The sequence below is a fragment of the Poecilia formosa genome, unplaced genomic scaffold (genome assembly GCF_000485575.1).
Source record: "Poecilia formosa unplaced genomic scaffold, Poecilia_formosa-5.1.2 Scaffold276, whole genome shotgun sequence".
In the NCBI taxonomy this organism is placed as follows: Eukaryota; Metazoa; Chordata; class Actinopteri; order Cyprinodontiformes; family Poeciliidae; genus Poecilia; species Poecilia formosa.
In genome coordinates, this window is record NW_006800215.1 from 749,218 (window position 1) to 773,962 (window position 24,745).

General features: G+C 38.8%; 1 protein-coding gene and 1 long non-coding RNA gene across 2 annotated transcripts in view; one reads left to right on the forward strand and one right to left on the reverse strand.

The window, feature by feature from the left end:
- The window catches only part of cep104 (centrosomal protein 104), a 35,895-nt gene that overhangs the window by 3,411 nt on the left and 7,739 nt on the right, over positions 1 to 24,745 (reverse strand). The window contains exons 7-21 of the mRNA XM_016681294.1: positions 24,619 to 24,742; positions 20,967 to 21,122; positions 20,631 to 20,855; positions 19,699 to 19,914; positions 18,520 to 18,687; positions 16,305 to 16,478; positions 11,860 to 12,036; positions 7,490 to 7,690; positions 6,733 to 6,828; positions 6,526 to 6,601; positions 5,452 to 5,524; positions 5,127 to 5,235; positions 4,840 to 4,978; positions 3,600 to 3,661; positions 2,270 to 2,357 (exon numbers count right to left, since the gene is read on the reverse strand). Of these exons, the coding sequence (XP_016536780.1) occupies positions 2,270 to 2,357; positions 3,600 to 3,661; positions 4,840 to 4,978; positions 5,127 to 5,235; positions 5,452 to 5,524; positions 6,526 to 6,601; positions 6,733 to 6,828; positions 7,490 to 7,690; positions 11,860 to 12,036; positions 16,305 to 16,478; positions 18,520 to 18,687; positions 19,699 to 19,914; positions 20,631 to 20,855; positions 20,967 to 21,122; positions 24,619 to 24,742 (2,084 nt within the window). The remainder of the gene's footprint in view (positions 1 to 2,269; positions 2,358 to 3,599; positions 3,662 to 4,839; positions 4,979 to 5,126; positions 5,236 to 5,451; positions 5,525 to 6,525; positions 6,602 to 6,732; positions 6,829 to 7,489; positions 7,691 to 11,859; positions 12,037 to 16,304; positions 16,479 to 18,519; positions 18,688 to 19,698; positions 19,915 to 20,630; positions 20,856 to 20,966; positions 21,123 to 24,618; positions 24,743 to 24,745) is intronic.
- LOC107838544 (uncharacterized) lies at positions 400 to 2,054 on the forward strand. The gene is made up of 2 exons (XR_001664628.1): positions 400 to 764; positions 992 to 2,054. It is a non-coding gene; the product is annotated as an uncharacterized LOC107838544 (long non-coding RNA).

Below are 24,745 nucleotides of genomic sequence, written 5' to 3' on the forward strand. Positions count from 1 at the left end.
GATGGCATGACTCAATTACCCTTTGTTGGGTTACAGCCACGGATAGTAACGCATTTATTAGATTTTATTTGATAGGTCAACACTTAGTGGAGTGTAATTTGGTAGGGACGGAAAATGGATACATCGTTTTCAATTAAATAAACTCAATTGCAACTAAATGACAGTGTCACCAGATTTGTGCCTGCTAACGTGCTGTTGTAATTTTAACAGAAATGCTATTGTTCTGTGAAGCATTCAAAGGTTTCTTAGCAAAATCTTGGTAAACCTATAACACCATGACGACCAAAGAAAACACCACAGAGGCAATTATGTGTCTTTCCACTAGTACCTACACCAGAGGTGTCAAACTCCAGTCCTCCAGGGCCGCTGTCCTGCAACGTTTAGATGCGCCTCTGCTGCACCACACCCAAACAGAATAATTAGGTCATTAACAGGAGTCTACACAAGAAGGAGGCAATTAAGCCATTTGACTCCAACGTTTTCTACCTGCGGCACATCTAAAAACGGCAGGACAGTGGCCTTTGAGGAGTGGAGTATGACACCCCTGACCTACACAGTTCGGCTCAACTCTGCGTTTCGGACTGTTTTCCATTACAATTGAATACCTATGTAGGTGAGGTCGTCACAGAAGGGTGGCCCCAGAGTACAAAACATAACATGAGAAGATTTGTATACACAACAAGCACAAAAATGTCTGCACCTCATTGTCAGAACAAACTCAGTGTTGCGTTGCCATTTTCCCCCTAAAGCTCCAAATAGCAGTTGTCATAAGACAGTGCTTCTCAATTCCAGTCCTCAGGCCTCCCTGCCCTGCATGTTTTAGGTATTTCCCTTCTGCCACACACCCGGATTGAATCTGTGGGTGATTAACAGGCTTCTGCAGTACTTGATGGCTGCAGAAGAGAAAATGCAGTCATCTGAATTAGCTGTTCTGGAATAGAGGTACATCTAAAACATGCAGAGGAGGGGGGGCCTGAGGACTGGAATTGAGATGCACTGCCATAAGAGAAGCAGAGAAGAGTCCCGGAAAACTCAGGTGGCAGAACATGTTCACAGGACAGCTGTTAGTCATGCCTTTGTGTAAGAATGGAAAGAAGAAAGCCATTGTTGAGAAGTCAACAGAAGTCCAGTTAAGCTGTGAAAACTACATAAAGAACAGAATAAACATGCTTAAGAAAGTGGCCTGCATGCAAAACACACCATCTCAACAGCAAAACATAGTGGTGGCGGCATCATGCTGTGAGAGGATGCTTTTCTTCCTCAGGGTCAAGGAAGCTGGTCAGAGTTGAAGAGAAGATCATTCTGAAGCTCAATCCGAATGGATGGAAATTCTGGCCTCTGATGTGCAAAGCTGACATTAAAGACGGATCCGTTTCAGAGCGAAACGAAGTTCCACAGTGTAAGCGGAACATTTCAAACGCACAATGTCAGCTTGTTCTCGAGTAAAAAAAGTTAAACCATGTAACAATGTCTTTAGTTCAATTATGTACCACTTTATTGGTCTTTCACGCAGAATCTCTATAAAAGACAGTAATGTGAAGAGAAAAAGTAAATACTCTGTGAACCACAACAACAAGGCTTCATGTACATGAGAAGGTTTCAGGCCTTTTTTAACTTGATACACCACAGACCATAAGGACGAGTGTAAAGAGCAGCACCTGAAAAGAAAAAGTGTGGAGATTTTTAACTGAGATCAACAAAGTCCAAAATCTGACATGTTTCTGTGACATTTCATTATGTCACAGTGCTGTTATTAGTGTTGGCAAGAGGTATAGTAGCACTCATTGCAACATGCATTTTTCATATGGAAATGGATTAAATTATCTGTAAATAAACATTTTTTAGAGCAGCTTGAACAATGAAAACAGTAGGGTTATAACAGAAGACAAAACAGACAAAACTTATGAAGTACTGGTTTTATACAGCCCCAGTTGCAATCCGAATCATGCATCTCTTGGTTTTCTAGTGGGAAACACTAATGGTCTGTCTGCATCAGACTTGTTGAAAAAGTACCAACAAACCCCCCATCCCGACCCCCCAAAAGAAAAAATAAATAAATAAATCACAGAGCCAATGAAAACAACAAAACGAAGAATTCCTACAAGACATTGAACAGAAAGGATAACTAGCTAATCTTGCTATCGTGTTAATTCTCAATGTTGAGGGAGGAAATGGTATTTGGTGCACTGTTAAACTTTTACCGACAAGTGTGAACTCTATACCTCTCGCACCAAACACCATGCAGGCAGGAGGCAGATGAATGCCTCACCTTGTGCTGGCTGGGTTCTTTGGGACACCGCAGTCCTGCGTGAGTTTTGCTTACAGCCCTCTCTGCCCATGAGGTGAGTCTTCCAAGCCTGGAGCGGGGACAAAAATGGCACAGTCAGTTTATTCCCTCACCAGGAACCCTCTTGACCCGGACCACCGCAGGTGACTGTAGGCCCAGTCAAAGTCTGACTGGTTGCCCTCTCTCTTACCAACAGTGCCCCTCTTTCATTGGGTTCACACTCGCAGACAAGGCAAAGAGAATCTGTGAAGCTCTGCACCCCTTTTTAGGTTGTGTGAGGTGAGCTATTAAAAGGAATTTTCAGCTCTACTTTTCTCTCTATTTTACCTTTTTGTATTTTTTTTTTGACTAGAAGCAAAAAAAAAAAAAAAAAAAAAACGGCTCATCTTAAATTTGTTTGCGACAAATTTAATCTAACTTTATTCAGCATCTTAGAAATACTCTATATTTTACATTGATGCACTGCAGGTTATTCCTAACCTGGTTGCGCTGTTGCATATACAACTTCAGAAGTCCATCTTGTAATTCAAACTTACCATAAAATGCCAGAAGCAGTGAAGCATGATGATCACAACGATTAAAAATGAAGGCCCAAACATGTTCCACATTTCCACAGAAATTTATCCAAAGGTGCAAAAACAAAACATCACTTCCACTACTGTGTGAACCAAAGGGCCTTTTTTTTTTTAACTCAATACACAACAGCCTGTAAAGCATAAAAGTGTAAACAGCAACAACCCGACAAACTGTGGAGATTTATACAAGCACTTCAAAATTGGATTCAAGAAAGTCCAAAATCTGACATTTTTCTGACATTTCACCTTGCTGCTATTAGTGTTGGTGAGTGTCTCTTAAAACTGCAGCCTTAAGCACAATAAGGCATAAGTTTTAATAATTTTATCTAAATGGCCAGATGACACGCAGTCAAACCTATTTCACTTTACAAAAGAATCATGAGGAAATTAGGTCGTAAACAGCAGAGACCACACATGTCATAAGTTGATTCTTAAAAGCAATGGAAATGTAAAGTGTGTGATGGTATTTTCTTTACCAGGAGAGAATTACAAACACCTCTAGTAACAAAGGTGTGATAATAGCAGTGGTTACCCTGAACATCTGTTGCTGCCTAAAGCCTACTATTATATGCCAAGTAGTGTATCTAGTTTTTCTCACACACTTTTTTGATGCGAAGGAAAAAACAAAAACATCTTACCATTTGACACAACCATTCCATTTTATTAACGCTCAAGCCATTGTTGTTCACTGGTAAATAACTAAATTGCTTAAAAAATAAATAAAAAAAAAATCTCACCTCCTCTCCAGGTGGAAAGTTGTTGTGACACAAAGGACAGTGGTTGGAGGCGGAGACTGTACCTGAAACAATTGCGAGAACAAAGAAAACATAATATGTTTAAGTTTAATGGCCCACAATTTAAAAGAAAAATACCCACTGAATGACGTTTTCTTAAGCCTGGGAATACAGTCGAACCCAACTCTGAACACAAATTTAACCAGTTTGTGCTGAAAAAAGAAAGCAGACAGACTTCAGCTCAAAAGCAAACAAGCATCATTAGTTATTTATGCAACACATTGAAGTTGACAGTATGTAATAAACATACATTGGCTTTTGAAACATAATTTCACCTGACAATAACTTGAAGAACTACTCTGCAGCAAAGTTGTAGCTGCTAATACATAATTATCCTCAGGACAAATTTAAAAAGCGCATAAAATGACTTCGCTACAGCCAAGTCATTCCAAGCAGAGTGGCGTGTCTGAAAGAGCCATCGATACATGAATTCTGTGCACACATCGCCATCAGCGAGAGTTGGGATCCTCTTTTACACCATCGGTACACGATATGGTCAGATTGGCCTGAAGTTAAAATCAAAAATATTTGGAAAGGAAGTGAAGAGTGACCTTCATGCTCTGGGAACTGGAGTAACAAAGCGATGATAGCAAACCAAGTAGCTGACAAACCAGATTAAGGGATTTGTGCAATGCCAAGTGAGATCAGCATTAAGAAAAATAAACAAAGATTAAGTAGTGTTGATGTGTGAAAGGGAAAATGGTGGAAAGTTGTGGCTATGGTTGAATCAGTATTTATTAAAGAATTTAAGACGGGGAAATCCAAATTCGTAGCACAGCTCAAGCAGATTTCAGGGATGACGTCTGATATGTTTTTTTTTTACAGTGAATACATGGCCATCACAGTATCTGTATGAGCGATATTAAGATTATAGAACATTATCAATTATACATTTTTTGTATAGAAGTGTATTATTGCACTTGTGATAAATGTTTAACATGCTAAAAGTCCCCGAGATTGTGATGGATAAAACATTCATAACCCCATCCTTAAGGTCTTTGAGGAATGCCTCGATCTCTCCTAAAGTCATTTTACCTATATATTTTAACAAAAGTAAAAAAAAAAATAAAAATAAATTAAAAAAAGACAGAATAAACAACATATTACAATAATAATAATAATTTACATTCCCAAAAACATTATTTTGACTTCCCATCCAGGTGAAATACTGAAAACAACTTACGGTTACAGGTTGAGCCCTGAACGTGACCAGTGAGGTCGTCAGTGGGCACGGCCTCTGAGCAGCGTGGACACTGGCTGAACTTGGACCGGTTTTCACATTCCCGCAGCAGGTGTTCTGTAAGACTGGCTATCTCAACTACCTGTGAACGAAACACACACACACACGTGCACAATGGCTCTTTGTAGAAGTCCTAAAACAGATCGTCAAGCGGCTTAGTTTGAGGAAGGTTAGAGAAAACAAGCCCCCAAATCTATGGGGCGTCAGACAATACCAACCCATGAATGTACCTGTTTACACTCGTCGCAGCGCTGCAGCATCAGACACTGTTTCCAGTAGTGAAGGTCCAATCCATCTTCTGTAAACGATTCATCTTTTTTGCCACAGAAAATGCACATGCTAGAACAGATAGAGATCCTATCAGACACCATGTTGTAGTGCAACATGAGTGACATGAAAGTGAGAATTTACATAAAACAAATAAGCAGCAAAAGGAACTGAGCTTTAGGTAATCGGATGGATTTCAAACGTTATCTCTCGCCAACATTTGTTTTTTTTTATTAGTTTTAACTAATTAGCTTTTTACAGGCCTGCACTGGGTTTTACATTACTTACTTATCCAGATACTCAATGGATTCCTGTACGTCTACGCAGTCAGCTGTCTGGCTCTGGGGCCCTTTTGTGACACCTGTAAATTAATCCATGCAAAACAAAAGCTGTGTTACATCTGAAATGATTCAAGTTTTATTTTAGAATAAAGAGTTCTTTAACTAAAATAGTAAAAAAAAAAATATATATATATATATATATATATATATATATATATATATATATATATATATATATATATAAATAAAACATAATTATAAAGCAACCTTTAAACGGGTATTAAGTATACTCTTCATCACGTCCGCATTTCTCTATTAATTTTTTTTTTTTTCTATTGCTGACATAATATTCTAAATTTAAATGCCATGTTTTCATTAGTTGTAAGAGGAAATTCATCACAAATGATAGAAATGAAGGCTTGAAAACATCAGTCTGTGTATAACATGTCTCACTTTTGAACTAAGTTACTGAAATAATTGAACTTTTCAAAACTGTCAAAATTACACATTGTATCGCTCCTCTGTTATTTACTTCAAGCATTCAGCATGCTAATGTGAGCATTTCCATAGCGCAGCAAAGCATGAGGTTAGAGTAATGCTACCAGGTCATTGCTGTGACATTTGACTAGCACTTGTGTAAATTTTCTATTAGTGACAGATGTCAGCAGAATAAAAATACATTTGCTCTCTGGTTAAAATGCTCACTCTGTGGAGCTTGTTAAAACTCGGTGGCAATCTGAAAATCAAGCTATACATGCTAAAATACCAGACACAGAAAAGTGATGGTTGAACATTATTTACAGTACATTATGTTTATATAAATCTGCAAGTTAAGTTCAGAGGCCAAGTTATAATATGAATGATTAATGTGCAGGCTTCATTTCTTGTTTGCTCATTAAAATGCACAGTGGCTACTTACAAAACATCCATTAATTATTGACATATGTTAAAAGGTCTATGTTTTTGCACTTCTTTAAAGTTCATACCTCACTAATAATATTCCATAGCAATAGTATATGACGAATATGATATTCTTTTCTGTCGTTTTAAATAAACAGTATCCAGATATTTGCTTTGGCACCTTTTGGGGTCTGTTTGTCAACTTTGTCCTGCTCTTGATTGGATGTTTGCTCTGTGGCGCTTTCGCTCTCCCTTTCCTACACATCAGAGGAAACAAAAGCATATCAGAGCATGTGGCCACATTCAAAGTGACTGAAGTCATAAACAGAAAAATGATCAAATGTTGGGAGAGCTGATGTAACTGCAGACTGATGACATCTCCACCTACTGTGATGTCTTTCAGGGCGGCCAGCTGCTTTTGAAGGAAGTGAATTTCTTTCTTCTCCTTTTGTCCAGGCTGCTGTCTGACACCTTTTTTCAAAGCCTGAGAGAAAACCAGCACATCGTTGGCCTATTTGAGTAAATGATGCCCACGTCAAATCTTGCGTTCTGCTGAGTCTTTGTTTACGATGCTCTTTTAAAAGATTCTTGAAACTAAACTCAAAAGCAGCGTCACTATGCAAAACGGAAGAAATTAGTCTGCTATGGTTCTTAAGAGACTGCATTCCTGTTGTATCACTGTTTGCAGTTTATAGTTTGCAATACAAATGCATATTAGTGTCGACAAGATAAAGCCAGGGTTATTGTTCATGCTAAAAATTATCATGATGTTATCAAAGCTTCCAAAGAACATTATAATGCATGATAAACTGGCATGCGTTTATCTTTTGCTGATTTGTTAACCAAAAAAGGGAGAAAGACAGCGAGTTCTGTCAGATGATCTTTACCTTCCGTGAAATTCTCACCTGCCTTTTTGATGAAGTCTCATCTAAAAACCCGTTCTGCAAGTTCAAGGTATAAGAATGCTCCCATCTAGCATGTCTAAGAGTTTCACTGCCCATCTACCAGCTGCTCTATTGGCCTACTATCTGTTTACAACGATGAATACTGCCTTTGTCTGTCAGTTTGATGCAAATAAGTTGACCAGAGTAAAGACACCCAAGAATGAATCAAAATGTTAAAATAAAATAAAAAAAAACATTTGCCTGAGGTGCCGCAATTTTTCCATCAATCCTCCCGAATCCATCAAACAGGGTTTTGTAGAGAAAGTTCTTCTGTGCGGAAGCATCGTTAGGCGGAAGGTAGCTGAGAACCGCTCCTCTGTGCTGCTCATACAGGGATAAGATGATGCTTACTGCCAGCTCTCGAACCCCTTTGGCACTGTGCTCCAAAGCAGCTGTACAAAACTGACAAATGACAAGAGAAACTGGATCAATGTGAGTGGAATAAATAGACACATTTTGTAGTTTTAGTCCCAAAAAAAAAAAAAAAAAAAGGAACTGAAATGTGGAGATGTGACACTGGGGAGCAAAACACAAGTAAATAAGACATTTTTGTTGTTGTTGTTTTCTAAAACTAAATATCCATAAATGATATCCATGTTTTCCCTCCTTTTAGTTTCAAAAATTGCAAATGCAAATTCATCAGCTGCCTCTGGAGATCTTAGCACATATTTTAAAGGCATGATTAAACATGCCAGTACTGCATAGTTTGACAGTTTTATAGCTTCAAACAAAAACCGCCCCGGGGTGTTCTTTGGCACCCTGCAATTGCCCCTGTTGTTTCCTGTGTAATACCACACAAGGTTGGAGCCCTGAGATGGAGCATCACGCTGTTTTCTCTGCTCTCACATCGGGTCTGTCTTTACTCCTGTAACATCACAAGCCAGAAGTGGTTTGAATGGCCACATAAAACCCACCTCATGTAATACCGATGTCCTTCCAACCTGCTTAGTCAAGCCAATACAGAAAAAAACTAACAAACAAACAGACTCATCTCTTCAGAAGTTACAAAAGTTACCGTCCTTCAAAACTCAACCTTGTGCCGCAGATCCTAAATGTTGTAGGAAAATGGTTTGCAGAGATTTCACTAAACAGACATTGGTTTGCTGAAGTTTTTTGTAACATTTGCTATGCAAATAAACTTATAATTTAAACTTCTTGTGTCCATAGAAAATATAAAATATAGTAATTTTATTTTACTCGAGGCCAACATATCCTCAGATTCTCCCACTAGTTTATGCTTACATCAGACAAGAAAAGACTGGAATCCTTTCCGATTTTAAGGTAATAGAAACCATTGAAGAACCAATTGCCAATATATCAATGATGTCATTTTAAGCAGGTGAAAATCCTAATCATACGTTTAGGTCCCACTCACTCCAAGTGGCGCGGAGTTCACCAAAAACAGAGGCTAGACAACAGAGATGTTAGTTTAATCAAGTTTAGCTGATAAGCTTTACAGTTTCATTCTCAAAATAAACTTTTAATGTAAAGTTGAACTATATGGATTAAAAATAACCCTCAACAGAGCTAAATTTGGAGCTGAGAAGGAGGCTTTAGAGAGTTTTTTCACTTCTTGGATGTTGACTTTGGGATGCTTTGCTTTGTGGTTCTGAAATCTCGACAGGTGAACTATGTTTGATTGAAAAACCTTATTCAAATACGCTCTCTACGACTCGCAATTATGGCACTCTGCGCTTGTTTGTCCAGTGCCTGTGTTATATGCTCACAGGCAATATTTCTGAACGTGCAGGACGACTGTGAGGCCGATGGAAACATTCACTGGGTCAGGAATATAGCAACGGGACAGGATTTTTTTTTTTTTTCATAGGACATAAATCCAAGATAACTGCTGTGTTGTTGCTGTCCCAATCATGAGTTTTAGCTGTCAAATCGTGAGCAATTTGACCAACACACCACTTTAATTCTGCAAGTACAATTCAATACAGAGCTAATTCAATAAAAATAAAAAAAAATCAGTGCACAGGCGAATCCCAACTTAGATCACAAAAAAACTTAACAAAATTGGTTCAAACATATTCAAGTTGCCATTATCAGTTATTTATTCAGTAACAAAGGCAGAGTTGATTATGTTGCTAAAATATCAGGACACTAAAAGAAAAAAAAACAACAACAAAAAAACACTCAATCAGTAGTGAGCTACTGTCCAAATGGTCATCATGTTCCCACTGGCTGTATTACCTCAGTGCTGTGATTCTCTTCTCTGAGATAACAGAGTCAAAAGGCCAACCATCCTTTGCTCAAAGGTTTCAGGGACAACATACCATTATTCTGCTGTCTCCACTGACCAGTTCTCATTTTTAATTGCAGGAAATTCCCTTTTCTTGACTCTGGCCCCCTGCCTGAGAGCAAATCGCCACGGTAACAGAACAGGAAAAAGAAAAAATGTTTGAACTATCTGTGAGACACCTCTGTAGAGCAGCACAGAGTGCCCGTCACACCAGCTGAGAGAGTTGTTAGAGAGATGTGACATTGTTACATATGGTTATGTGTACATTGAGCATATTTTACACAGATAACGTGTTTCTTTTCAGAGACTAAACAGATCATTGGTTAACTGTGCTTTGTATGCAGTTCATCAGGATTGAGTTGTAAAATTTAGACTTAAAAAAATCTTATTCTAAAAAGATATACTTATCTTTGCTATATAAATAGATGTACTTCTCTTTTCTATTAATCTGGAATCAGTAACAAAAATACTTCAATAACCTTTAAGGTTTTTATTTTTACTCCTTACATTATTAAGGCTGATACCAACTAAAATGCTTAAGGTTGACAACAGTAGTTGCTGTAAAGCAGTGAGAATCAACAAAAACAAACTTCATTTCTCCTGTCATATCTCAAAATAAAAAACTTATCGTCAACCCAAGCGATTCATTTTAAAGTAAATCTTATTTCTAACCCTAAGTCGTGTTAGAGGAGAAGACAAGCTGTGGGATACAGCACAGCTCAATCTAGATAGAGAACGTTTTCGAAGCAAACATCCTCTTCCCCCCTCTAAAAAGGCGTTTGGTTCCAAGCCTGAAACCGAGATGACAAAACCAACAATCTGCTCGCAGCTTTTCAGACTGTCCCGAAAGGGCTGGAGTTAAAACAACCATGTAAAAAAAAAATAAAAAAATTAGCTCATTACTGGAAATCAATGAAGTAAAGAGTGTCACTTGTGCCAACATAGGCTCAGCTGAGTGGAGTTTACTGGAAGTCTGGGTGATTTAAAAAGTCACAAAAAGTCGCTCTGCCCGCAAGGTTTTAGGGAAAAAAAAAAAAATAGAAATGTCCTACAAAATTCATAGTTGAAGGGATTATCCATTTTATGTACATTGTAAACAACTGCAAAATTGTTTTCCAGTGGTAAACTGGATTAGATTAGACCAGAAGAAGAGGAACATTTTTGGGTTTTCAGAGATAAAGTATCAAAGTCTGGAGACAATTCAGATTATAAACACTTGAGTTGTGATTCCCTGTTCAACTGTTAATCTTGAAGCTACTTTCTCTGATTGCGTTGCTCACAGATGACTAAAGTCTGAAAAGTGGTTCCCTCCAGACTTCATTTTGCAGTCTATTTTTGATGGTTGACATTTTACAAAATGACATATATTGGCCTAAACTTAAATTGCTGCATGATATGACAGCTCATCATCTATAGATGTTGCTGAGCAACAGCTGCTGTGTGTAATTGTGCTTGAAACATAGACCGGCACTGATAAGCATTTAAAAACCTTCTGCAAACAGGAGTTGCATGCACCATTTCAAATGGGATTTATAAATGCAAACAGGTGAGTGTAATGTTTACGAAGTTACAAATGGGTCCTACTATTCAGCTGGAAGTCTGGCTTAGAGCAGCAACATATGGTGCTTTGTCCTACATTTGCAATGCAATCAGTGATATTCAAAGATACAGCTGGAGTTAAAAAAGGACAAGTTTTTCTGATAGTAATGTTGAAATTTATTGCTTTGTTGTTTTTTTTTTGTTGTTTTTTTTTTTCAGACTATGGGGATTAAAATTGAAACTACCTCAGGAGATTTAAACATAATGGTCACATTTTTTTGATTAGTTGTTGGTCTCCAAGAACCCAACGTTGTGTTTTCCTTGGGATCTGCAATGGACTGATGACAAATTAAGAACCAGCTTCACAGAGCAAGAGGTCTGAAAAAAAAAAAAACTATGCTAAGCAAACACTAGAAATGACTAGATGCTGTAAGAGCGATGCTTTACTGTGTCCTTGAAATAAATGTATGAATGACGGTCAGTATTTGTTCAAAAACAAGGGAGGACAGTTTCTTTCCATCTGTGAAGCCATCATCACAGACTATCATGCAACCGATGTTTGTTAGTATGGAAGCAAAACAGACTGTACTTAGGGGGGGAAAAAGTCATTTCCAATTGAGATTTTTTAAAGTCTGAATGTAATGTGAACTTTAGACACTTCAAACAATTCAAAATTACATAAAAACAAAAAAACTCAAAACACAACGTAAGACAAACTTCTATTATTATTATTATTATTATTATTATTATTATTATTATTATCATTATTATCTTGGTTCTTTACCGTGATGACATTTTCCAGGGTGAAGCCAGAGTTGTCTATGCCCAGTTCCACAAGAAGTTTCTGGAGCAGTTCGGCCCGACTCTGAGCCAGACGAGGGGGGAAGTTGGATTTGAAAGGCTTCACTAATTCACTGGGGATGAGCTGTAGGGCTCGGACATCCTTCAAGACAGCAATCTCCTAAACAAAGGACCAGAGGAAGAATGAGATTTACGCTGTTGAGGTCAGTTGATGCCTTTCTAGACCTACAGATTCTTATTAGGTAAAATGTATCCTGCAAGCTCCTGGTAAGTACTTGCTTGTTGTCACACAGCAATTTATCTTTCAACACAAGCATCCTCTAAGTCGACAAGTCATGGCACATAATGCAAGTGTAGCGTGCAGAAGGAGGCTCTGCTAAAACTCCCTCATTGTCGAGGACTAAAGTAAGATCGACGTGCGTTTGAAATGTAAGACAAAAACAGTGAATTTTGTGTTTGTCAAGCAAAGAAATAATCAAAGTTTTATTAGTGAGACATTAGAAACCAACCTAGAATGCAGACAGGCTTGGTAATGTCTGTGAGCTGCTGAGCTAAAGGAAACACTCCCTGTCGTACGCTCACACCCTTGAATGAGTTCACCGCCACAGCTCCCATGGGGCAAGAATATTCAGTGCCATAAAAAATACATATTTCTTCCCTTAGAGGTTTATTCTGTACTTTTGTCCCACCTCAGTATTTCAAATAATCATACACACTTTATTACCAGACAAACAATAACCTAACTTAATACAAAAAATGCTGTTTTAATTTTTTCCCCCCATTTATTGAGAGAAAACGATAATCTCTTAAGATAACTATTTATTAAGTCATCTTTAAGTGCCTTTTTTCAGGCTATTTGTCGTTTGACACATAGCTGTTTCTGTGTGAAAAAAGGCAATTGCTCCTAAACCAAATAATGACATTTATCCCTCCTGACAAGGAACATCTGCCATCAAAAACTTGGGATGACTGGCTACAAATATTTCATACTACTGAGGAGTTTCAACCCACTATTCTTCAATGAAAGGTAAGTCAACCACACTGTAGGGCTTTTCAGTATGGATACCTAGTCGAACATCAAGTCATAGCATTCCGATAGAATTTAGGTCCTAACTTTAACTAGGCCCCTCCAAAACAAGGATTTTCTGTCCTTTTTGGCCATTTAGAGGTAGTGTACATTAAATTGCTTCCCTTCTAAATGACCCATGTGAGCTTGGACTTTTGACCACAAACCAATGGATGGACATTCATCTTCTGGAGCAGAATTTATTGATCACCAATTAAAACAAGTCAAAAACCAAAGCGGCCTCAGCCCATCACATTACTACTGCCTATAAAATGTTCCTTTTCTGAATTGCTGCGCTAGTATTATTAGAAATGTAATGAAAATTTTAACAAGATTTATTTTCTCGCCAGTCCTCAGAATAATTGGCCAACATTTAGAGGGTCATCAGAAAATGTTTAAGTAATTTCTTGATTCTAGTGGCCTCACAGTAATCAGGTCTGTGTGCAACTGACAAAATTGAACTCTGCTTTCCACAAAATGCACTTAATCACAATTACAAATCCTGATTTAACGAGTGGGATAATCACCATTTTGCATAGGGCCATATTGGCTTGGCTAGCCTTTTCTCTTAACTCAGGCTATTTGTTTGAGGACCTGAAACATTTCAGCGCCAAATTAATCTAAAACGGGATAAATCTGAAAATACTTTCTCACAGCCCTCTATACTGTACACAACACGCCATCTCTCCACGCACAAACCTGCAAACACTTTTAAGTCTCACCCTGGCACAGAAAACTATATCCAGCTTTCTGATGAGCTCACAGTCCCAGTTGATCCCAATTATAGTTAAAAGAGTCAGTGTGGAGAAAACAACCTCAGGCTTGTTTAGAGACCATGACTACACCTCCTTATTTGCCTCTTGCTGTTTATTAGGACGAAGCACAGGATGGAGACACTGAGGCAAGAAATGAATCATACTTACAGTAAGCTTTTTTTTTTTATCTTTAGATGAACACAAACTGAAATCTGAAGAAAGCAATACATTTTTGCTAAGCAAATGTTTTGTCATTTGGCTTAAAAATGTGAATGCTAGCATTATTTTCTTGTCCAAGTTTTGCATATTCTGCAAATTTTCTCTTGCTCATAAAAGAATGGGCTCATACATTGACGTAAAGCTCTCTTCCTGACCAGTTCATTGGCATGCCTCGCTACAGGAGGACAAGTCACGGCACTGGAATGGCACGCTAGCAGAGAGCTAGTCACAGCAGAAAAAAAAAGGCACTGACAAACGCCATGCTATGTTCTCTGTTACAAGAAAGGAAAATCTGGGCGGTTTGGTGGCATTTTCCAGTCTGAAAAAATATGAAGAGTCATTGCGTGGAAACTAAAGATTATTAATTTTGCACCTTTTTTGCAGATATAGTTGGTGAGCTATGAGTGGCAAGTCTGTTAAGCAGCTGACTGCTGGCTCTACCTGAGCAGAGAGCCTGACTCATTAACCAGCTTAGGAAGAAATGTTTGATATCCTGCACAACAGGCAGTTGGCACCACTACTGAACTTTCTCACGGCACTCTATACTGCACACAACACGCCATCTCTCCATGCACAAACCTGCAAACACTTTGAAGTCTCACCCTGGCCTATATACAGCTTTCTGATGAACTCACAGAAGTTTTTGCTTGCTTGTTTTTGTTTTAGTCTATATATAGAAAAACACAACTGATCAATATTTAATTCAAAGAATTTAACATTAAAAACAAAGCTCCTTTTTAGCTTCACTGTACATTTTTAAAAAGGGATTGTTGTGGTTAGTAGACTGGAAATATCTTTATCTGCTGGAACAAAGTTATAAGGATTGACAAATTTGAGCTGCTCACTGTAGAAGTCGTAGTTCGTTATGGAGGGAAATAGGATACAGTAAATTACATAGGAAATGTCCAGCTTATTGGAGAAGGACGGACAGAAACTATTATACCAGCATTTAGAAATGTTCCAACAGGGCAGGGATCTGGGTGCGGCTTCAAGCGAAACCTCACAAGCCAGTTACAGTATTGCTTTACATTGCCAGCATTTATTCTTCGACAATAAGTCATAATGCTAAAGTAATAACACACAGTACAAAATATGTTGCTTGTGAGTTTTTGCCTTGACTGAAACCTGGCTCCACGACAACGTCAGTGACTCTGTAATCTGGCTTGATGGGCCGGTGTCTTTATGTGTAGAAGAAAAGAGACGAGAGCTCCAGTAACAACATAGGTGGTGGGCATTTGTAACACGCTGCAGTCACAGCTCTCGGTTGATAGAGCTATTGTGAAATGCCAGTCCTTCCATTAGCCACAAGAATTCACAGCTATGCTGATGGTGTCGACATTCCTTCCAGAGATTTCACTCAGCGGAACCGTTTGGTACTATTAATCAGCTTCAAACTGTTATCCTGACACTTTAATTGTGGTTTTTGGGGATTCCAACCATGCATACCTAAAAACAGTTCTGCCCACATCCCACCAGCTTCTTCGCTTTCCCATTGGAGGAGCTGGGATATTGGACTACTGAAAAGGAGCATCAAGTGGGCTTAGAAAGCAGCTTGTCAGCCACATTGAAAGCAATCTGGGCCCGTTTATCCACGTACATAGCAACATTAAGATCAGAGTTTCCTCTAACTAGAGATCTTCAGGCCTCTTTTGAGTCACAAATTGACATGAACAAGTGCACAGACTCATTCCAAACACTCACGACTCAAACAAACCAGAACGTGCACACAAAGCGCACCTCTTCCCAGCAACACAAAAGAAAAAAAGAACAAGGACACACTGTCTGATTTCAACAAAATTAAAAACATATAAATGTATAAATGACCATGAAGGCAATTACAGAATAAAAACCAGTAAAATTAGATTACTAGTTCCCTTCCTCAAAGGTGTAATGAGTCCAATAGCAGGCTCAGGTTCTAATCAACAAATTACGAAGAGCAACTGAAAGAAATCTCCTGCTATTGCTACATTTTAATATTTTTGATGTGAGCTCAGTGAAAATGGGAGCGTGAACAAAGATTTCTCGAGCTGCTCTGCACTGCCAGTATGCTGGCTGAAATAAGGGTTGGACCGTTTTCCTTTGCTTCCAGGACAAACAGATTTAGCCAACTACGGTTAGCAAGCTGCAAGCGGAAAGTCTGCCCATCAGTCACACAAGTTATCCTTTGCATTTCCTTGTGTTCTGGAAGCACAAGGAAATGCCTGGTGTTTGTCATTTCCATATTTGTCTGGAATTGACATATATGACGTTTGACTTTGGTATGTATGAATGAAAACAGAAAACAACTTGGGCTTGAAAAATACAGATACGGAGCAGATGGACCAACAGGCTCCATAGATGCAAAATACCAACCCACAAACAAACTCTTCACTTGGAGTGTCATGTTACCAGTATGAGGGCGATGGCAGCCGCCCGTAGACGGTTAGGGGAGTCTCCTGTCCTCGTCAGCAAATTAGGTAAGGTCTGCTCCAAGCAGTGGGTCACCTCAACCCGGCCGAGGCCCAGAGCTGGGATCAGCTGGCTCAGCATCAACCGGAGCAGCTTCAGCGAGGCGTGAAAAACCTGAAGCGTGAACTAGACAGGTTAGGCTTAAAACTTTGTGAGCTATTTTTAAAAATCACCTGGTAACGACACAGAAAAACTAGATGTCTTAAAGAATTATTAACTTGAAATAAGTTAAATATTTTACAGCTGTGTTTGGTATTTATTTATTTAATAAAAGCTTAAAAGGAAGGAAAATGAAAAGAAAAAAGGCAACTAAGCATTTAAATAATGACTATAAATTCAACATTTCTCTGCTTTTTAATGTCGATTCACACTGCAGATTTAGAAATAAAAAATTACTGAAATATTATATGGAAATGGCCAACCAAAGAATCAGAATAGTATCAGGGACAGCAATGTGAATCAAGGACAGCATCAGAGACAGCAGTGTGCGTAAGAAAAAGACTTTTCAATGATGTTTAAAGGCGTTTTCTGGATCAGTGTGAAATAAATCAGTGCAATTATACTTACACCGCCCTTTACGTCACCATGAAAAACTGGAATCAGCTTCCACAGAATGGATACAAAGTCAAGCTCGTCAAATTTCCTGCTTTTAACAAAGCAGCTTGTGTGAAATGTTTTGCATGTGGCACAGAAAGCATGTTGACGGCATGAATGTGCATAAAGCCTTTTCCCAACAATGTGATGCTTAAACCAAGAAGTTATGGAATTTATTGCAAAAAAAATTAGCATTACAGTGACTAGCCTTGGGAAAAAAAAATATTACAGAATGTTTAACAACCCAGAAATGCAAACAGCATTTCTTAAAACTCTGTCTCTATTATAATATTTTCCTATAAAAACTACACTCCCCATTATTCCTGCTAAGTGGCATTGTTTTGCAAGAACGCCACTGTTTATAGTGCAAAGTAGGGCTGAACGATACAGCTGAAAAATATACCACAACGTAAGTGTTTTCCATCAGTTGAAATCAATAATTATTGATTAATTTTCCGTCTTAAATACCTGAATTGCCGCCAAACTGGCAATGTGACTCTTCCTGTTTTTTCCAGTTTCCTCTGGAGCTGCTGTACACATTTTCTCCTTTCACTCCACAGCTTTTTTTTTTTTAAGCAGTTATGCGGCATGGTGCGAAACCTGAATCAGCTGCTGCTCAAGTTACTCATCAGGTTGTTGCTAGGTAACCAAAGAGCAAGCCAGTTATTTGATGCCATTTATAAGCCATGAGACGTTGAGTGGCTAAAGCCTGTCCTCTGCCTACATCCCCCAGAATGCTGTGCGTTTCTGAAACGGAGTTCAGTGAAATTATTGGATATATTATCGATTGATATTGATCAGGTGTCTGACGCGATATGTATTGTTATTGATTTATTGTCCAGTCCCAGCGTAAAGGCAGAAGTAGCTACTTCAACCAATACACAAGTATGTTTTCAACAATAACCAGTTCTTTTTAGAGCTTCTTAAAGAACTGAAAAATGTCTTTAATGACATAACGTTTATCTTATAATCTCTCGTAATCTAGTATCATCTTTTTGCCCCCCTCTCCTGTCTTATAGAGGCTTTATAATACTGCGTCCTGCCCAACAAATCCACCAGCAGCCGCTTGTGGAGCATGACCGATCCGGCGACTCTCATCTTTGCCACGCGGAGTTAGAAAAAGGAGGGAGGGGAAAGACAGATGGCAGACAGCAGAGGTGGGGTCTCTGCTCCAGAATCCAGTTTTCCTTTGGTGTGCACTGCTGGCAGGCTCACCTTCTGACCGGGTTTTTGGGGAACTTTAGAACCTGGTTAGAGCTGCTAAGGCCAATATACTAGCAGGCCCATTTCTAACAATTATTAATGTTGAATAAGTAACATTATTGTTTTTGGTTTCAGTATTTTTATATACATTTAGTCGTAAACTGGCACTTAGTTTGCCAATTAACGAATCAGTACTTTGTTTTGTTGTGCAAAAATGATTGTGTGGAATCTATTCAAATAATGTAGCCCTCCTATTAATATACAGCCTGTTAAGATACGGCCTTTTCTATGATCCACTGTCTTTTAACAGAGTTGCACTTTGTATCAAAGCAATCTTCTTTAAAGTAAATTGACTCACAGATGAAACTTTATCCAGAAGGGCCTTCTTAACCAGAAAGACTGCCGCTCTGATCATGTTTCTCAGCTCTTCTTTGGGCGCTGCGGCGCTTACTTCCAGAAGTTTGTTGTGCACAGTAAGCAGCGCGTCTTCTCTGTAGCACCAGGTCTTAGAATATGCACCAGCCACCTGAGGAAGCATGTTTCTCATTAATATCATTGATACACTGCACCTTATCCATAAAACATATGCTTTTCGTCAACCACATCATACAGTGGAACCCTTTACTTTAAATTAAATGCATTTCTTCACGGGAATGATTCAAAAAATTCAGCTGATGGGTAACAAGGAAACTCTAGAAAGAACACAAAGCAATGATAGCACCCAATGTTTTGAAATTTCTCTCATGTTTCACCTTCTATGGATCTTTCTTACATCGATTATAATGCACTACATACACCATGGATCAAAATCTTAAAATAGAAAAGAAAAAAAAAATTACATATCACGTTGCTGGATTGTAAACGCAGTGTATGCTTGATCATCAAGCTAATCAAATGTTTAGGACCATAAGCCCTAAAAGTACCAAAACAGAAGTGTCAAAAAAAAAGTACTCGTTAATAAGTAAGCTCCCCATCCTTTATAATCAGAAATCATTTTAATGAGAGCTTCATGTGAATGATTCCAGAAGGCAGGAGAGGTCTTATCATTATTGGGCTGATGTCAGCATCATGTACAAACTTTGACCGTAAAAACTTAATTCTGATTTCAAAAACCAGCTGAAGCCTTGTAAGAACTATTACCTCTTAAGCTTTTGTCACCGTAAAAACTTCCAATATCCCATTTTGAAAAGGCAGCATGCTGCCGTTCGGATGTATTTCAGCAGTAACAAGCAAGCTGGTCAGAGAGGAACATGGATAGAGCTAAATACAAGGGAATCCTGAAAAACTTTCCAGCTGGCCAAAATGTTTTCCTTGCTTTCCTACTTTACCTTACGCACAAGTTTGTGTTAGTCAATCACACAAGTGATAAAAGTGATAAAAGTTGGAAAAGCTCAAAATCTGAATATTCTTTCGAGGTGCCATTCTGGGGGACGACGGTTTAAAAACACCAAAGCAAGTTTTTCTCATCAGCTAAAACTAAAAAGGTCACTGAAATTTCTGTTACATCAGCCCATGGCTGAACTCATGACGTTCTTACCAGGCTCTCTCCAAAGGCCTCAACAGGAAGGCCGGCCTCTCTCAGAGCCTTCTCCGTCAGGGGCTCTGGCTCTCCACTCAGGTCAGGACCACGTGGAGACCTTAACATGTCAGATTTAGGGGAGTTCCCTGCTGATGGCACCTGGATGCTTTCCACTGCCCTATCTTTTTGCTGAAGTGCCGGCAGGGGCCTCTCATCATAAGGCACGCCGGTGACCTGTCAACAGAAAGCAAAAACATAAACATTTCAGCTGAAATGTTATGCCTGAAAGTATTTCACCGTTTGATTTTTGTCCCTCATTTTCTACAAAATGAAAATATTTTAAAACCGAATGCATTTCTCAGAAGCCCGTCTGTCTGGAGGCTTAAAAGGTCAAAATGTAATCTCTGCAAACAACAACTTTCACATTTGAACACCGGAGAGACTCAGTATCATTCAACATTCGAACAACAATGACCGTTTGCCTCCCTCGATATAAACCAAAGCTCGAGCCAGAAAGTTCTGCATTTTGTGCCTCTGGGCCAACTGGCAGCCTACGGCTTAACAAAAGTCTCAAAGCACTGCCTTGAGGCCAGGCTGGCAGCCGCCAGAGTCAGCCAACTGTTGCACGCTTTTAATTAAATAGTGAAATCCAAACCTGAGCAGGTCTGGTCTTAGAAGGTAGTGAGTAAAGCATAAAGGCCTCTGCTGGTCATAATCTCCCCGTGTGCTCTGGGTTCAAGCACTGCTCAGGTTTAGTCAGGAGACATGTTCCAAAGGTGCTTCTGAGCTTTGGTATGTTTACAGGAATGTGTGTGTAAAGAAGAAAACACCGCTGGATTATTCTAAAGAAAACACTGATCCTCTTAGGAAATGGTTTCATAGGGGATTTTTTTTCTAGAAGCTAATTAACAATGTGGCTAACAACAATTTCGATGTGGAAAAATACTTACGTTAACGGTGGGGAGGGAAGCAGGGGTGACAAACTTGTCGGGCTGACTGGTAGGTGTGGGTACAACAGTCTGTGTGGCTGTTTGCTGATTATGAGCACTTAGTTTCTTCCCATCCTTAATGTCATCTGTGGACAACAGGGGATTGGTGGGGGCTGAACCATCAGCAGCAGAAGGCAGAGGAGGTGGAGGACGATGAGCCGAGGTCAAATTTGAGGTCTTGGTGATCTGATGACACCATGAAAGAGACAGAATCGTTTATGGAAACTCTAAAAACTCTGTGTCCCATCGCAATCCACTGGTCTCGACTGTGTAGCTGGTTAATTGCTTAAGTCTGACCATTGTCATGTCCAGCAGGTTGTGAACTTCCAGCTGTTGGTAGACGCTCTTCCTGTACTCGTCCATGAGCTCCTTCTTCGTCTTGGCCAGGTCATAGTTCTCCTTTTCAATCGCACATTTCTTCTCCACATCATATCGAGCCAAACGCTCTCCAACCTGGAAGAGCCCAAACCACCGTGAGACTAAGCATCTCTTCCAGCATGTTTATAAAGTTCATAAAGAGAGCCGGTTTTTTATACAATGCAACTGGTTTCAGATTGGATAACTATTTCATTGTACAGTTAGACATTATAAAAAGCATAATTAAAGCCTACACAGTTTAGCCCAAAAGTATTGATACCCCTGGTGGATTTAGATTTAAAATTATTTTCAGTCAACCAAGAAATTTCTTTTTGACAGGAAATGCAATCTGTCTAATGAATGCAAAATGATATAAGGGGGTAATTAAAAAACAACATATTTGATCTACTTTCATTTGTAATGTTGAGTAATTTAGTAATGACCTTCTCAACAATCAATGGAATCAACCAAACCCGTTTTTTATTTGTTGACCAACTATTAGCAGGTATTATGTATTTTTGGTCACCATGTCTTTGAGGCTGGAAGGACTCCTTGCCATCATCAGGAGAAACATGTGGATTAAGTTAAAATCTTACATTAAACCCATTTCTTCCAAGGGTTTAAATCATTAGGGGCTTAAGTACCCCTTTCTCTCTTCCTATGCAGCTTGAAACACTTTTGTTTTGCTAGTCAACATTGTATTTCTATTATTGTGTTAACATCTTCTGGTCTGGACCACATGTGGGTTGGAAACGGGTATCAAAATGGTCATAATACTTTTCCAGTGCTTAAAAATCCCTTTAATGAGACGACAGAAAGAGTGCTGGAGCGACAGGAGTGCTACTGGTGCCCCTCCCCCATCTTCCCTTGCATGCTGTCAGTGACCTGGAAGAAATAAGAATGCCACACTTCCCCCTAGCTTATAAGAAAGACAAATGTAGATGATTGTATGTCTCAATAGCCGCCAAGAAAACAAAAAAAGTCACGGTAAGAAAACTAAAGGAGCACCACTTGTCACTCTTTCTAGGGATTGCAGTTTTAAAAACAGAAGTAAATCAATTTAACTCAATTTATATATAAATTGTTATGAATTGTATGTCAATTCATAACATACAATCTCAAAACACTTTACCAAAAAAAAAAAGAGTCAATTCAAACCAATCTGCATCAGTTTCAACGGATCCTGGTTATTTAACAACGCAGTCAAGTTCAGTTTATGATTCAAATTGGTAAAAAGGAAACAAAGAAATAAATCAAGTCATTGACTTGCAGCATTCACTCCTCCTGGATGAGCATGTAGGAAATGCAGACAGTCACTCACTGCATTTCAGAGTGGCTTGTCTGTTAAGCAGCCAATTGCAGCTTAGCTACCTGAGCAGACAGCCTGACTAAATATCCAGCTAAATACTCTGTATCAGAATAAGTCTGTTTTAAATACCACTAATGAAACTGCAATAATCAGTGTTGAACTATATTAGCTGCACTAGCAATAATTGTTTCTCCTCAGTTTTAAATGAAACAATTTATCCTAAATGTAAGGTTTTTTTTTTTGTTTTTTGCATTCATCATAATACTATGGTATTTTTAATGAAGGGCATTTATCACATTTTGAGAATCTTGTACTGGTTCACCCTTCCTCTGGACTTGATCAATAACTAAACAAAAAGATGTAGAGTACATTTTTATAGACGCTAAAACGTTTATCGTATGTTTTGCTCTACATCTTACTTGGTCTGGGAATAGTTTTTAATTTAGGTATTGAGACAGTTTCCATTCATTATATTGGAATAAGTCACTAGATTGTGCTCAGCTGTCCGATCCATCTTACGTTTTTTAATGTCTAACTTAAATTCAAATGTCTCAGATGATACTCCAGCCCTGGCTCAGAAAAAAGAAGCAGGAGTGCCAGATATTAAAACCTTGAGACTTACAGTGTGGAAACTCGACAACAGCTTCCAGTGAGTTGGACATGAAATTTCTGCGCATGGAAATTCCTTCGAGGTGAATAAAGTTGCTAACGAGGTGCCAGCCGACACGGTCTTCACAGGTCTACATTCAAGCCTCACTCACTACAAGAAGGCTCGGTTCTAAATGCATCTGAAGAAAACGTTCAGTGAGTCTGAGATTTTAGGAGTTCTGTCACTCCTGGAGACACACATCTGCGCTTATTCATTTGTAATCGTTTTGTTTCTGAAAAACGCTCCTGTGATAGCAAACTGAATTTTTGATGATGGATGAAACGGAGCAAGTCAGTTTGTTGTGCGTTTTATTCATATATCCTTAGATGCTACATAATGGATAACTCCGCACGTCATGAGGGTGTGACAACGGGGGATTTTCAGCATGACTAACTTGTGTCCACAATGCTAACGTGCCATGCTAACAAGCAACTAGTACTTGTAAGACTGCGTGTTATCTGGTTACAAAAGGCCTTTCAACTGGGAGTCGGACACACACTGGCCAGGTATCCTGACAGCAGCTGTCGAGCTCGTTAAGAATTCATGGTCTGCATGGTAACGCTGAACACAAAGGAGGACTGTAGCAGGTATCTGAACAATGTTTAACAGCTTCTGTTACAAATGGAGACAAAGTTGCAGAATAATTTAGATTTTCAGGGGACAAAACATAATGAGTTGATGTGAAAAGGTCTAGCTGGTCATAAGTAGATATAAATGATTTATTTATTACTTTAAAACATGTTTTAATTTTCTGACCTGTTGCTTAATGCAATACTAGGACTCTGTTATTGGTCCAAGAACATAAGTTGCACCACCAAGGTCTGATGTCTTTGTGGCGTACAACAATAACAATGATGCAGTTGGACAGTGAAAATGATTTTATATAAATCATTTTCTAGAGGTAAATGGAGCACAGATTATTCCACCGCTGTTCTTCCTCATTCTGTTGCTCTGCACCGTGTTGGAGATTATCCTTTCTCCTGCTAGGTCCATAGTTTATGAGGTTGAAGAGTCAGTGAGTTGAATTCATCAATTTCATTTATTAAGACCAAAATGCAGCGTTGGCCCATCACCATGCTTTCCTTAAGGGACAACACAGCAAATGGGACCTAGCAACAGTTTCTGATTCCTTTGGCAGGCCTCCATCTAAGCTACGCCCTAAAGAGGGCGTTCCCTAGTGTGTCCTTTCCTTAACCTTAGCTGTTTATACACCTACGTGCTCATGTGTGTGTGCGTGTGTTTATACGAGTATGCAAATAGCTAAAAGAGAGAGAAAAACACAGAATTACTTATTCACAAAAACTGTCTATTGGCTAGCTAAAAAAGCTTCTTTTAATTTGCTAAATTCTATTTATAACAATCAAAATAATCCAGAATCAATGGATAAAGTTCTAAATAAGAATTGTATCATACTAATGTTATATTACTGTGAAGAAGTGTAAAAGTGTGTTGCTTTTCTGTTAAAAAAAAAAAAAAAAAATTGTCCTACAGCTTTCTTTCAAATCTTTGTTTTACTGTCAAGATATTTTCCCTCCAAGCTCTTACACTCTGTGAATGTCATGCCTACCATGCTGACTGCATTACGAATACTTCTTCTACTTAATGTAAAGGGAATAAAACGTTTTTGAATCTACCTTCTGAAGGTCTGCGATGGCTTGCTTCAACTTCTTGGCCTCCTCAAAGTTCTCCTGTCGGACAACGGCTTGCTTTTTTTGGACCAAGAGACGAATGATGTGAGCGACCTCCGGGTCCTGGTACATG